Genomic DNA, 15,092 nt, shown 5'->3' on the forward strand with positions numbered 1-15,092 from the left:
TCAGAAAAAGCTTTTCAAAGGTAATAGCTAAAAATTCATTAATGATCAAACTTGACTACAAATTCATCAATTAGCATATGCCCTTGTAGACGGATATGGCCTTTCATGTTAACAAATTTCATCTAAGTATGCTTTGTGCCAAGTTTGGTTCCCTATACATTTGCATGTAAAACTTCGATCCCCATATTGAGGACCCTAAATAACCCCAGGGGTCATGATTTTTACAAACTTGAATCTCCACCCTATTTTTGGATTTTTGTGATTATCTCCCCTTTGAAGGTGGCATGGCCCTTCATTTGAACAAACTTGAATTCCCTTCACCTAAGGATGATTTGTTCCAAGTTTTGTTGAAATTGACTTCTGGCGAACATTTTCTTATATATCATCAGCATGTAACACTTTGACTCCCTTATGTGGCCCCACCCTACCCTCTGAGGCCATGATCCAAACAAATTTGAATCTACTCTAAATTAGGAAGCTTTCACTTACATCTCTACTCATATGGCCTGGTGGTTCTTGAGATGAAGATTTTTAAAGATTTTCCCTATATATTCACATGTAACTTGATCCCCTATTGTAGCCCCATCTTACCACTAGGGGTCATGATGATAACATGAAATTCCTATCCATTAAGGGTTTCGGCAGTTAGCAATGCTAGGTAATCATCCTGTTCGACCAAAATAACACATGTTATGATCATGTAGATTAGAAAGAGGTACATAAATTCAAGGAAACGATAATTTTTTTCAAAGAAATATATAGGCCATTTATGGATTTTTGAATCTAGTTCTTTGATCCCCTATTGTGGCCCCATCATACCCCAAGGGGTCATGATTTCAACAAACTTGAATCTCCACTTTGTCAGGAAGCTTTCATGTAAATTCCAGCTTTTCTGGCCCTGTGGTTCTTGAGAAGATTTTGATCCCAACCTAATTTTGCATTTTTGTGATTATCTCCTCTTTGAAGGGGACATAGCCCTTCATTTGAACAAACTTGAATCCCCTTTACCCAAGGATGCTTTTTGCCAAGTTTGGTTGAAATTAGCCCTGTGGTTCTGGTGAAGAAGTCGAAAGTATGAAAAGTTTACGCAAACAACGATGCCTACAGACAACATACAAATTTTGATCAGAAAAGCTCACTTCAGTCTTGAGCCTTCGGCTCAGGTGAGCTAAAAAGCAACTTCCACTACATTCATGCCAGGGCCAATAATATTTCTACAAGAGGGTCATGGGTCACATCGCTTATCTGAGTCACCTTGGCCCTGCCGTTGTTCAGCTATTGTGATTCTAAAAGATTTTTTTTATCACTTTTTATTCCCATGAAAAATTTTGACTCCATATTGTGGCCCCAACCTAGTCCCAACGGATTGCAACATAATTACTGACAGTAAAAATAAACTAAATGCCTCAACACCAATATGAGTAACATGATCTTGCTATTCTGGATAACACCTTATCATAAAAAATATACAAAATATGAAAGCTCTATCTTAAATAGTTCAGGAGATATCAAACAGGTCAGAGTTTTATTAAAAGTAGGTCAAACTTCCAGGTCAAGGTCACAGATTCAAACACAAAAGTATAAAAAGGTCTTGCCATAAAGAATTTATATACAAAATATGCAAGCTCTATCTTACTAGATAGTTCTGAAGATATTGATAAGGTAAGGATTTTCTTTTCTTTTTTCAAAAGTAGGTCAAGGTTACAAGATCAAACACAACTGTATCACTAGGTCCTGTCACAAAGAATCTCTATATATACAAAATATGAAAACCCTATCTTGAACAGTTCCAAAAATATTTAATATGTTACATTTTCTTAACAGTAGGTCAAATTCCAAGGTCATAGTATGAAATCAAAGGTCTTGCCATAAGAAATCTATATACAAAATATGAAAGATCTACCTTAAATAGCTTAGGAGATATTGAATAGGTCAAAGATTAAAAAAGTAGGTCCAACTCAAAAGTCAAGGTCAAACTTAACGGAATAATGAGGTCTTGCCATAGAGAATCTATATACAAAATATAAAAGCCCTACCTTAAATAATTCAGGAGATATTGAATATGTCAAGGATTTTTTAAAAAGTAGGTCAAACGATCAAATACCATTGTATCACAAAAAGCCTGTTCAGCACAGCGGGCACACACGAGTGCCCACCTTTAGCACCAAAGGTTTATATTGGGAATGTTCACAGGCACCAGCTCTGCTGAACAGGCTTCAGGTCTTGCCATAAAGAATCTATACATACAAAATATAAAATTCATAGCTTAAAAAATTCAAAACTATTGCTTGATTATAAATGTTGAAATTTGCCTGTCGTATTAAGTGGTGGTGAGTTGAAATGGAAGCATTATAGATTAGAATTGGTGAAAGAGCATTAAAAAAAGTTACTTGATCTATTGCATAAACTTTCATAAAACAGATGAAAATCAGAGCTATCACCACGGAAGTGAATAGTACATTTATTCTATAAGTATTTTGTTGTAAACAAAAGGGGAAGGGGATATGCAATCATGTTGACAAGCTGTTCAAGCACCTTTGTTTACACATTCAACTTTCTTTTTTTCGTCTGAACTACGATTTTTCAACCGTTTAAGCCTAACATTCAGAAGTCATCTTCGCGAGCCAAGTGTCTGATTCGCTTACTCTCATCTAGATGAGAGTAAGCGAATCGAACACTTGGCTTGCGAAGATGATCAGAAGTAGAATGACATGTAATATTAAAAATACACGCATTGCATGGGCTTACAATTTCTGGTAAAGCAAGCTCATGGTATAAAAGCAACTTATCTTTACCAGAGTAAGTTTTTGTTTGCATAAAATCCAATAAACAATGCAGATATGATCCTTTTTTTTGTCTGCTAATATCTACTGGAAGGTTTGTCAGATGTGGTGCTAAGTTTTACCAGACAAATGAAAATTTACCAGAGATATCCGGTAGTCCTGCGTCTTTCACCAACTTTGCATTATACCATAAAAATTACCAAAAGCAACAGTAATTGTTATTACATCCTATTACATTTCTGAAACCCATCTACAAGTACATCAAGGTTCCTATAGCATGCAGACTGAGAACTAAATTCTTTAAATTATTAGATATCATGTCAATTGGTCACACACATTGTTCTCTTCTCAGCAAAAGTGGACCCTTGTTGGTTTGTTTTGGTTTACTGCGCAGGGATTTTCTAAACCTTTGATTTAAAGGACCAAAGCCATTCATATTGAGAAACAGCAACATTTCAACATTGGGTTGAAATTGGGAAAACACTTATAATTCTTATAAATTCTTAAAATGCTAACCTAATTGATTTCATCTTCTGATTTTGTGGTAAAGAAAATGGAAATGTTCCAGTAAAGCCATGACCCAGGCATAGTCAAAGTAAGATTTTATCACAGAAAATAAGTATCGATCCAATGTAAGTCGTGACTGAATCATCAGATCTTAAATCATCAACATTTTGATTAGTTTTGTTTTCTTTATCATTCTCTGAAATTGAAGAAAACCCTTGGAGTTTCCATTAAAAGATTTTTGTCACTGTCATGACCATTTGGACCCAGTCACTTGTTGATTTACCAGCTGTTCACTTGAACATAAGTTCATCACATAGAGATCCAATTTTAGTTTTCATATCAAAAATAGATTTCTTGTTTATACAATCATCTAACCTAACTTTACTAAGATGGTAGTAGTTTTAGTTAACCTCATGCAAATTTTTTCGTCCTATCCTGAACTTAAATGCAATATTTAAAGCTATGATAAATATCCAGTGTCCTGAGTTATGAGTTCTTAAAAAAACTTTTCTTGTTTTTTTTTTTTTTTTTTTTTTTATCATTCTTTGGAAATTTTTAGGTGTCATTTTGGGAAAACATCGGGAATGGAACCGAATTTCGTCCCTCTACAAACCCTAAAAAAAATTCCTGCTACAACTGGAATGATGTGGATAAATTTCATATGTTAAACAAGGAAGAGAAGCAGATTAAGAAAATTGAACTCACTGAAAATCTTTTGACAATATGGAGAACGTAATACTAAGATTTTTACATTTGATCGAGAGGAACCCATTGGATTTAAAACACATTTTTAAGTTCGGACTATGCTTCCTATTATCACCGAATTCAAACTAAAAAAAATTCTTATGCAATCGACAAATTCGTTTTGAATCAATGGATTACCATGAATTTGAAGTTTAACTAGAAATACTGGACAGTTGCACATGTTGCAGACAGTCCGGTAAATTTCTTAATGCATAATCATTGTGAACTGTTAGCATCATACGACATAAATAGCATTTTGCAACTCTTACACATTCAATGAACGACAGCAATCAAGAAGTTAGACATATAGCTTTCAAAATACACATACTTATACGCATTTTGTTCTTCAGTCATCAAACAGGAAGACACTTTCTTACTTTCATCTTCCATATTGGAAATTATGTTGACTGCAAGGAATTCTGGGTAATTTGACACACTCACGACTTTTGATAATATTTTTCAATAAGTTTATGATCTGGATGGGAAAATGGGTAGTGGGCATCTCATGAATCACTGAACCGTAAAAAGAATAATATATAAGGATTTAGATGTTGAAGTCGTCTGGACAGAGAGCGCACCTGACAACGGAAGTAGAAAAACCGCCATATTGAAACTAATGTAATCATTCATGCCCTGATTCCAGAATGGCAGAACCACAAGAAATAAAAGTTGAAACTGACACAAATTCATTTACTTTAAAGGGAAGACCATGTGAACTTTCAGCATTTTCGTTTATTCCGATAGAGAGAGAGGATCCACCGGAGAGAACAGTATTCAATACACCCAACCAGGTACAGTGAGGGCCTCCAAACTGCCAAAAGTTTTCAGATCAAGTAGAAAATTTGTTATTGTTATATGAATCGTCAGTTTCGTGATGCATAATTTCTCGAAGTTATAGTGGGTTAACAATTTCAAAATTGACATTCTGCTTGAATATTGAAAGCGTGGACTAATAATTTAATCGTTTTATTTCTAGGATTATTTTTTTAAAATCTTTTTAAAAGGCTAGAAACTGAATTTCTCATTAGGCCTAACGTCTTTTTTCATTATGATGTAATTCTTAGTAACTAGATACGTCTATTCATGTGAATTTTCTTTCAGCTGGTTAGCAAACCTCGTGAACAGGTAACACTGTATATTGCTTTGAATGGTTTGTGCATATATACATAAAATAATTTAGAGAAGCTATATATATAGAATGAAACTGCAAACTATAAATGTGTCAGATTCATTTGTAATATTTTCAATTGGTTAGTAGATCTACTACATACTAGAGAAAATTACTTTAATCAGTTGAATACTGCAAGATTAGATTGTTATAGATACTATATACAAGCTTAAAATTAGATCTAGAATGCTAATTAATTGTCATTTTAAATTAATTTAATTTAACCCTAGATGTATGTGACTTTGCTACATATTAATAGATATTATAATGCTTGAAATGTTTTAATAATCATATATATGTACATGTAGTGTGAATTTAACTATACAAAGGTATTTATCCTGCAACTACCCTTTTAAGTGCCCCCCCCCCCCCCCCTCCCACCCAGTAATGGTAGCTCAATAATTTAAGCCCAAGTCAGTGACATGGTTAATCAAACCCCTGACTAGCCTTCATTGTTTATCTGTGCTGACGTTCAATTTAAAGTTAATGAACTGAATATTGGGAAATATATGTTTGTCTGATCGAGGTACGTTACACGACAAAGTGGACTATTATAAGCTTGTGAGGTATGCTTCCACGCATTAAATGAGGGCCGCTGGCATTTTTCCTGATGTTTAGTCAATAACCTTTCCTAATTTAGCTATTTTTCAAATTCTATGCACTTCTAATTCTAGAAGGATGCATTCGTTAACATTTTCAATAGCAGACAAAGTTTTAGTTCCATTAGCTATTATATAATTATATTTGTAAACAGATGTCATCAATTAACTTTTGTATGGCTCAGTAATAGCCCACACTCTTTTATAAAGAATCCTTAAAAAATATCAAAATAAGTACATGTAATCACTTGTGTATATTGTTGTACTACTAGTAATTCAATATACAGCTCAAATGAGATTATGTCTTTCAAGATGCATCTCTAACAAAATGCCCCAGGGCAATTTTTGGAAGTCAAGATAATTGATATCTTGTTGCAGGATAAAGAAATTTCATAGTATTCAACTGACTTGAAGTATTAAAATATATTAAGATTTATTTGTGCTAGAGTCAGAGATGTGAAGATGTCGATCTTTATACACTTTTATTAGTAAATTAAACATTTGCAATTCTCTATTTTATGTAATTTGGAAAATACAATATTTTCAACAACAACAAAATTTACCACTAAATACTGTATGCGTATGTACTTATTTTAATAAGGGCCTTTTGGCAGTAAAGTTAGAATGTACTAATTTTTTGGCTGCTCTAAAATACGAAATTCTGTTTATACTATAGATACAATATATATCATACAAGAAGTGCTAAATTGTGTTATGTACACCAATGAAGTAATGCATGTGATTCAGATAATATGCCAATTTTCAAATTATGCTAATAATAAGTACATGAACCATACAGTATATATATCATATCATGTTTGCAGTTTCACCCTCAGTGGAGTTTACAGTTTTTTTAATTTGATCAGGGATATATCATTTAATTATGCCTGGCTTTCCATTATCAGGAGTTGGTTGTGTTTAGATTTGTTCATTAATTGCATCTAATAGTAATATCATGCAGTTGCTGACTACCACAAGTCATAATAAAAGACTGTTGGCAGTGGATTTAAAAAATATATATTACAAAATCTCAATTGTATGACAGTTACCTATGCATGTGCAGTTGAGTGATTTACATAAAATTTAACAAATGTACAGTAAAATAAGCTTATAGCAAGGTGATGGGGACAAACAATTTTGATTGGTTATAAATGTAATTCATTATTTCCAATGAGTTCACAATATGTTTTAAAACTATACAAGGTATGAAAATCACATATTAACTGTAAATGTGAAATCATTATAATCATAGTTGCTGTAACCATGCATGTTTTACTGTACATTGTTTCAGGGAAGTGCCATGATAAATTAATATACAGGAATAATTCTTTATATTTATTCATTTATTTTCCTTTGTTGAAGCTGCAGAATTGTTAACTCATGGGGAAAAAATTAATCTATTACCATTGAGCTACAGGTCTACAGTGACTGTGATGAATGGGAATAATTTTTTTATGTGTAATGATACAAATTGTATTCATTATTAGTCTAGATTACGACAATGTTTGTTTTAATCTTTGCGACTGGCTCCATTTGACCTGTAAGTCACAGTCATCAGTCTCGGTAGCTCATAGTAGAGCATTCCACTTTATAACCAGGAGGTTGTGAGTTTGAGCCCCACTGAGACGTAAACATAGGCAGTGATTGCTCCTTTGCCAATGCTCAGCATTAGAAGTCAGAATCTTGGGTCTTACAGATATGAACTTAAAAACGGAGGTCCCATGTCGAAGAGTTATTATATGATTTCCAAAATAAGTTTAAAGTTTATATTGTAGTAATATTCATTACCATATTACTTTGTATATCAGCCTGGATAGCTCAGTGGTTAGATCATCTAACTGGTAATGTAAGGGTCATGGGTTTGATCCCCTAATGTTCCAAATATTTTTCTCCCTTCTTTGCTACATGTCCTTCAGTTCTTCTGTAATACACAAAAACTGACTTTACATTTTTACTTGTAACAATCAGGAACTATAAATTTTAAAGTTTCTTAGGTAATACCATCTTCCCAAGTCAAGGGTTTCTGACTGAGGAGAGGAGCGGATCAGAAACTCTTGACTTGGGAAGATGAGATAACATGTACCCATCAATTATATTTGTATTGGCCATTTTGGGGTTTAGAGAGAAGAATTAAGAATTTAAAGAAACAAAAGATTTATTCAACCTTATATACTTGTAACTGGAAATGAGAACATGCAACTATAACCAGACCGGGATTCGAACCCAACTGAGCTATCTCAGGCCACTGGCAATTAAACCCTTCTGACTGCTACATTCTTCCCTCCATAAATTGTCTTTGCACTTGAAGACATCAACCCAGGATCTTTAACCCCCAGCAGACATACCCACCCACCAGCCCCATGCAGGGGCTGGTCTACTCACAGTGAGTGAGCACCAAATGTAACAGGAAGGGAGAAAATGCAATGGACCAGACTGGGATTCAAACCTGGCCCCCCTGAATCTCTATAGTCAGGTGTTCTACCAACTGAACTATCTGGCCACCATGCAATGATCAAATCTGGCTGACTGCTACATATACTTTTATTTTTACATTTATCATGTACCTCCATAAATACATGATGATGTATATTCATCAAGAAGTATAATGCATGATGTATTGTACCATATATTTTGAATAGCAATAAAATCATTAACATCTTGTAATTGAATAGAAATAACAATCATTACAGAAAGAGAGAGCTGAATAATATTATTTGATTTTTTCTGACATTGTAGCAGTAGGTTGTGTATAGTCTATAATACTATATCTTGATATATTATCACCATTTATTGAGAATGTGCATACCTATAATTGTTATTCAGATATATGTGTGACTGTGCATATTATTTAGTTCTGCGAGTCTGAAATAAGGAAGAAAATCAATAGATTATATGCAGACACTAACAGAAGTTTCATCAGTATTTGAAAAATCTTAATTTTTTTCATTATAGAATCGCTATCCAAGATCGACATATGAGAGATTATTTAGAAAGGAATATGGATTTAATAACAAACTTCACCGTGACGATCGGGAACATGCCAAATCAAGGGGTTTAGTTGTGAACAATGAGGTATACCTGGAGTCGGAGCTAGGACTCATATATAATCATTTTATATGGATGTTTATCAGATACACCACTGTATGTGTACTTTTAAGTTTAGTGGGATTCAGTTTAGCACCTTTCCAAAGAAGCAAGTGCACAAATACATGGTTGCACTAAAATATGAGAATCTCTACATATATCCAAAATTATTATTAAATCATGACTATGATGCCAAATGCCTCAGGTCCTGTACATATGTGAATAATTGTAAATAAATACAGTGATTACTAATTATGGAACACCAAATCAAGATAAACTCAAATTGCATATATATTATCAATTCAATTATTGCACCAATAATTGAATTGATACACGCATCAAATCAATCATTGCTCTCGTCATTTCAATAGATGATCGAGAGTATCAATTGATTTGATGTGCGCAGTGGAATTATTGCTCGCAAATTTGCATTTGGAGCTAGATTAGTATAAATGATTTGATGATCTCTTTAATTTTATTGAAGACATCTTTAATTATTTACAACACTTTTATATAAGGAATCAATGCACATATTCATTCTTTTAAAGAGAACATCAGTTCAATAAGAGATCATTAATTCAATTGTGGATATGTTGGAAGATATTTCTAATTGTTGCTCTCTCTAAAAGAATTACTGTGTGCATCAAAAGAATTAATGATATCATTAATTCAATTGAAGAGAATTGATACACACCAGACAATTCAATTGAATAGAACAATAATTCAATCAAGTAGCTTATTAACATGCACACAGTAATTGAATTATAAATAATTGCTCTCTTCAATGGAATTGTAACGCGCATTAATTCGATTGTTGATACCAACAACTTATTTGAAGAGAGTGACAATTCAGTTATAGCACTTGATCATCAATTCAGCAGAATGATTAATGCTATCAACAATGCAATGATATCATTAATTACTTGAAGAGATTGTTGTGCACATCAAATAAATTCATGATATCTTCAAATAAAGAAAGATATCTTCAATTAAAATAGGACACTCCATAGATTACAGTATACTATAATTCCAGAAAGTTTGGAACATTTTCACAATTATCTGTAGTTTAATTAGTATCTCCCTGGTAAAAATTGGGTCCTACATTCCATACAACCAGTATAGCTACAAAACTGCAGCTACCTGACAACATGATTAAGTAAACCTGGATACAATGCTGTTTTTCAGGAGAAGGTCAAGGATGTCCCCACTCTGTCTTCCTCCGAGTATGGCCACCGTCTTGAAATGTTCGCGGACCACCCAGACCGAAAACATGTCCGCATTGCCCACGTAAGGGCAGAGTTCTTCAGGAGAAATGGAATTACTTCCTGATTGATGTCCATTCTTATATTGAGTTATATACCTGTACTTTGTTAGTTTTTAAATTGCAAATGTTTGCACGTTGTTATAGAGTTGGACTGTTACCCTGTCTTGTTCAATGTTTAACCATGAAGCATGCTTCATTTCTTATAAGTAAATGTGAACCTGCGATTATTACTGTATAATTTTTATCATACTCTGTTGTTTAAGATGAAATGGGAATATTTAAGTTCTTGCTTTCTTTCACATTACTGATGTGATAGATTAAAATATGCTTTATGTGTATATAATTGAATGGATAACCTTTGATGATGCAATGTATTGTGCAGGTGTTTACTGCGATACATTCTGCATTTTTGTGTTCACCTGTATGTGTATACCTACATAAAATAAAATTGAATACTATTTTTTCCATTATTGAATTTTTGTGTTCACCTGTATGTGTATACCTTCATAAAATAAATACTATTTTTTCCATTATTGAATGTTTCAAAAGCATTTTATGTACAAATTGTTATAAACAGACTGTCACAAAGATATGTTACCTTAATTGGTTTCATGGATGACTTAATTGTGCTGATAAACTCAAGATTTATTTCAATGGTCGATGCTTTTAAGATTGCATTGCTAAGATCTGCAATAATCTTGGTTAGTTTTCTTTCACACTTATATAATGTATGCTAAATGCCTAAAGAGCAGTCTTGGTTTTTAACAAATAGTAAATGAATTATTATTCCAACTTTTTTTCAAAATGTTATGTCTCAAAGGGTGATCACTCTGAATGCAATTCCAATGTTGGATTTGATGCAGATATTTTAAATGCAATATCAATTACTCCAATAGTTATTTTATCAACAAGAAGCCCATGGGCCACATTTCTCACCTGAGTCACCTTGGCCCTGTTCAAGATGAAACACCAGAATATAACGAGGTCTTGCCATAATGAATCTATATACAAAATATGAAAGCCCTACCTAAAATAGTTAGAGAGATTTTAAATAGGTCAGGGTTTTTTTTTTAAAAGTAGGTCAGACTCAAAGATCAAACAACATTGCCTCACAAGGTCTTGCCATAAAGAATCTTTACAAAATACAAATGCCCTAAAATAGTTCTGGATATTTAAATAGGTTATGTTTTCTTAAAAGTAGGCCAAACTCCGAAGTTCAAAGGACATGATATGAAATGAAAGGTCTTGCCTTAAGAAATTTATTTACAAGATATGAAAGATTTCAGGACATAAGAATAGATTAAAAGTAGGTCAACCTACCAGGTGAAAATCATATTCTATTGGACATGAAAGGTTGGTTCGTTGTACATTGTTTAACGTCCCATTTGACGAGAATCTTCCACTCATCATGGAGAGGTCATCATTGTCAGTGAAGGTCTGTAGAATTTAGGTTTATGCTTGGCACGAAGGGATCTTTAATTGTCATGCCACACCTGCTTTAATACAGCACCTCAGTTTTTGCGGTCTAACCCGAAGGACCACCCCATTTAGTCACCTCTTGCAACAAGCAAGGGGGTACCAAGGATCCATTCCAACTTGGGACCACATGAAAGGCCTTGCCGTATGTATATACAAAATAAAAATATGAAAGCCCTAGAAGAGATGTTTTTCCTATCAGCATATAAAACTTTCGATTTTTTATTGTGGCCCCAACCCCTCGATTTGAGGAAACCTGAATCTACTCCAATGTGCATATTCAAAATAAAGTGCACCGCCACGGCACATGATACACCCGTCACATATTGTTAACAGTATAGATTGTACCCATTAAAACATTTTTATTATCACCTTAATTAAATGTCACAGTGACCTTCAAGTAGGATGCGACACACCTTCTACCTAAGATGCATTAGTTGACCAATTTTGGTGATTCTAGGTCTAATAGTTTTCAAGTTATGAGCCAGACAAGTTTTTGCCATATATGGCCATATCTTCTTAATGAAAAGTCAGTGACCTGGTTTTAATGTGTGACACACCTTCTACCCAAGATGTATCTACAAAGTTTGATGATTCTAGGCCTTGTAGTATTTAAGTTACGGGTCGGACACGAAAAAGCTAACAGACGGACAGACAGACGGAGATCTTCTTAATGAAAAGTCACAGTGACCTGGTTTTAATGTGCGACACACCTTCTACCCAAGATGTATCTACAGACAAAGTTTGATGATTCTAGGCCTTGTAGTATTTAAGTTACGGGTCGGACACGAAAAAGCTAACAGACGGACGGACAGATATCTATCTTCTTAATGAAAAGTCAGTGACCTGGTTTTAATGTGCGACACACCTTCTACCCAAGATGTATCTACAAAGTTTGATGATTCTAGGCCTTGTAGTATTTAAGTTACGGGTCGGACACGAAAAAGCTAACAGACGGACGGACGGACATGAACGCCATACCATAATACGTCCCGTCTTAAGACGGGCGTATAAAAAGCAAGAGGTTTGCAAGGTGGGATATCCCCACATAATGCAAGCTTTTTCTATTAAGCCCCCTAATGACAATGACCTTAGGACCCCAAAATCATTAGGATTTTTCCTTCCTTGATAACAAAGCTATGAATAGAAAGTGAGTATGAAATCTGTCCAGCAAAAAATACTGACTTTCAAATTAGTGAGTGAACTTGACCTTTGAACCCCAGAGTAATGGGGTTTTACCAATCTCAAGAATGCTAAATGTGAAGTATTCAATTAATCAAGCAAAACATGCAGCCTCTAAAGCGTCTACAATCTCGGTGTTGCACACGTATGAATGGTTCCATCGATCCATACCCCCTCAAAATAAATTGCGAGGGATGACAAGCTTTCTGTAAAGCAAAGGATTCCCTCACAACATAAATTTCTCAGTGGGTACCATTCAATTTCATTAGTACTTAACAAGAACACAAGCTTTTAAATTTCAGGTTTCATGGTTGGAGATTTTCAATTGAACTCGTCCCAATTCTTTAATTATCTCCCCATAAATTGTGGAATGGCCCATCATTTTCAAATAACATTAAGGATACTTTGTGCCAAATTTAAATGAAAATGGCCCAGCTGTTGAGCAGAAGTAAAAAATATGAAATATAATCAACAGAATAACAAATTCTGCTCAGAAAAAAGGTCAAGCTTACAGAACTTTCATCAAATTTCAATTTGCAGTTACTGCATGCACATATCATGTACAACAATAATGAAATGAAGTGTCCAAGGTATACCGTTTTGTCTACACTAAAAACAAGATTTGACAATGTAAACAACTAATGTCAAAAGTTATCTTTTCCTGCCCAAATATTTGAATGAAGTGTGTGAAAATTTATTTGTGTGTAAATCATGAATGGTGATGAATATCAAATTGTTGCATTACATGAAACAAGAGAAATTTGTCATTTCAGCACTGCCAAATGATTATGGATGAAGATTACATCTACATTAAACAAGAGGCCCAGGGGCCTTATAGGTCACCTGAGTATCATGTAACAACCTTCCAATGTTTGAATTAGGTTTGTGTTTAAATATAAGAATTTTACTTTTGGATGGAAGAAACATTGAATAGCTATGTGGTCAGCCCCGCCTTTGCACCAGAACCCCTGACCCAGGGGCCATAAATTTCAGTTTTGAAAGAAGCATCCTTGATCATCATTATCATACTATTAGTTTGTCTACTTAATACCCAGCAGCAGAGGAGATTTTCAAAGAAATAAATTGCATTTTCACTATATGATCAATAGGGCCCCACCCTAATACCAGAACCCCTGACCCAGGGGCCATGAATTTCACAATTTTGAAAGAGGCATCCTTGCTCATCATAACCATGCTATTGGTTTGTCTACTTAATACCCAAGAACAGAGAAGATTTTCAAAGAAATAATGCATTTTCACTATATGACTTATAGAGCCCCACCCTAGCACCAGAACCCCTGATCCAGGGGCCATGAATTTCACAAATTTTAACAAGAGGTACTGTGAGCTATGCTCACTAAGAATACCCCCCCCCCCCCCCCCCCCCCCCCCCCCCCCCCCCCCCCCCGCTTACCCCAATCTCCCAAAGGGTGTTGGTAATAGGTATAAACTACCTCTTTTCTGAGTGTTGCTACTTTGATATCCAGTGTGCATGACCTTTGACCTTTTGACCCCAAAATCGATAGGGATCATCTTCATCCCATTAGTAGTCCATATATATGATATGGTGACTGTAGGTGGAAAGGATAACGCTTTAGAGCCCGGAAACCATATTGCTACTTCAATGTCCAGTGCACTTGACCTTTGGACCCCAAAATCGATAGGGAACATCTTCATCCCATGGGTAGTCCATATGTATGATATGGTGACTGTAGGTGGAAAGGATAACACTTTAGAGCCCGGAAACCATATTGCTACTTCGATGTCCAGTGTGCTTGACCTTTGGACCCCAAAATCGATAGGGAACATCTTCATCCCATGGGTAGTTCATATGTATGATATGGTGACGGTAGATGGAAAGGATAATGCTTTAGAGCCCGGAAACCATTGCGTCTACAGACGGACAACTCGATTCCAGTATACCCCCCCCCCCCCCCCCCCCAACTTGTTGCGGGGGGTATAAAGAGGCATCCTTGCTCATCATTACCATGCTATTAGTTTGTCTACTCAATACCCAGAGACAGAGAAGATTTTCAAAGAATTTCTACATTTTCACTATATGACCAATAGAGCCCCCCCCCCCCCCCCCCCCCCCCAACACAAGAACCCCTGCCCCAGGGGCCATGAATTTCACAATTTTGGTAGAGGGCTCATTGCTCATTATAATTATGCCCACAGTTTGGTTTCTTGATGTCCAGGAGTAAAGAAGATTTTTTAAAATTACACTCATTTTGATGGTTTTTGCCATTTTCACTATATGACCAATAGAGTCCCCCCCCCCTAAC

At 34.9% G+C, this 15,092-nt stretch overlaps 2 protein-coding genes across 3 annotated transcripts in view; one reads left to right on the forward strand and one right to left on the reverse strand.

The window, feature by feature from the left end:
- LOC125658172 (RING finger and SPRY domain-containing protein 1-like) overlaps nt 1–11,838 on the reverse strand; it is a 51,285-nt gene extending 39,447 nt beyond the window's left edge. Inside the window, exons 1-3 of the mRNA XM_056147206.1 lie at nt 11,470–11,838; nt 8,608–8,663; nt 7,590–7,722 (exon numbers count right to left, since the gene is read on the reverse strand). The gene's annotated coding sequence lies outside the window, so the exon portion shown is untranslated. The remainder of the gene's footprint in view (nt 1–7,589; nt 7,723–8,607; nt 8,664–11,469) is intronic.
- On the forward strand, nt 11–10,682 carry LOC125658158 (cilia- and flagella-associated protein 90-like). Of its 2 annotated transcripts, XM_048889320.2 has the most exons (4): nt 11–4,825; nt 5,136–5,159; nt 8,754–8,873; nt 10,071–10,682. In XM_048889320.2, exons 1-4 carry the CDS (start codon nt 4,679–4,681, stop codon nt 10,212–10,214), a joined length of 435 nt encoding a protein of 144 aa, XP_048745277.1. In that variant the 5' UTR covers nt 11–4,678; the 3' UTR covers nt 10,215–10,682. The 2 variants fall into 2 exon arrangements, with proteins under 2 accessions (XP_048745277.1, XP_048745286.1); XM_048889329.2 differs by lacking the exon at nt 5,136–5,159.
- Nucleotides 11,839–15,092: the final 3,254 nt, after the last annotated feature.

This window comes from Ostrea edulis, chromosome 1 (assembly GCF_947568905.1).
Source record: "Ostrea edulis chromosome 1, xbOstEdul1.1, whole genome shotgun sequence".
In the NCBI taxonomy this organism is placed as follows: Eukaryota; Metazoa; Mollusca; class Bivalvia; order Ostreida; family Ostreidae; genus Ostrea; species Ostrea edulis.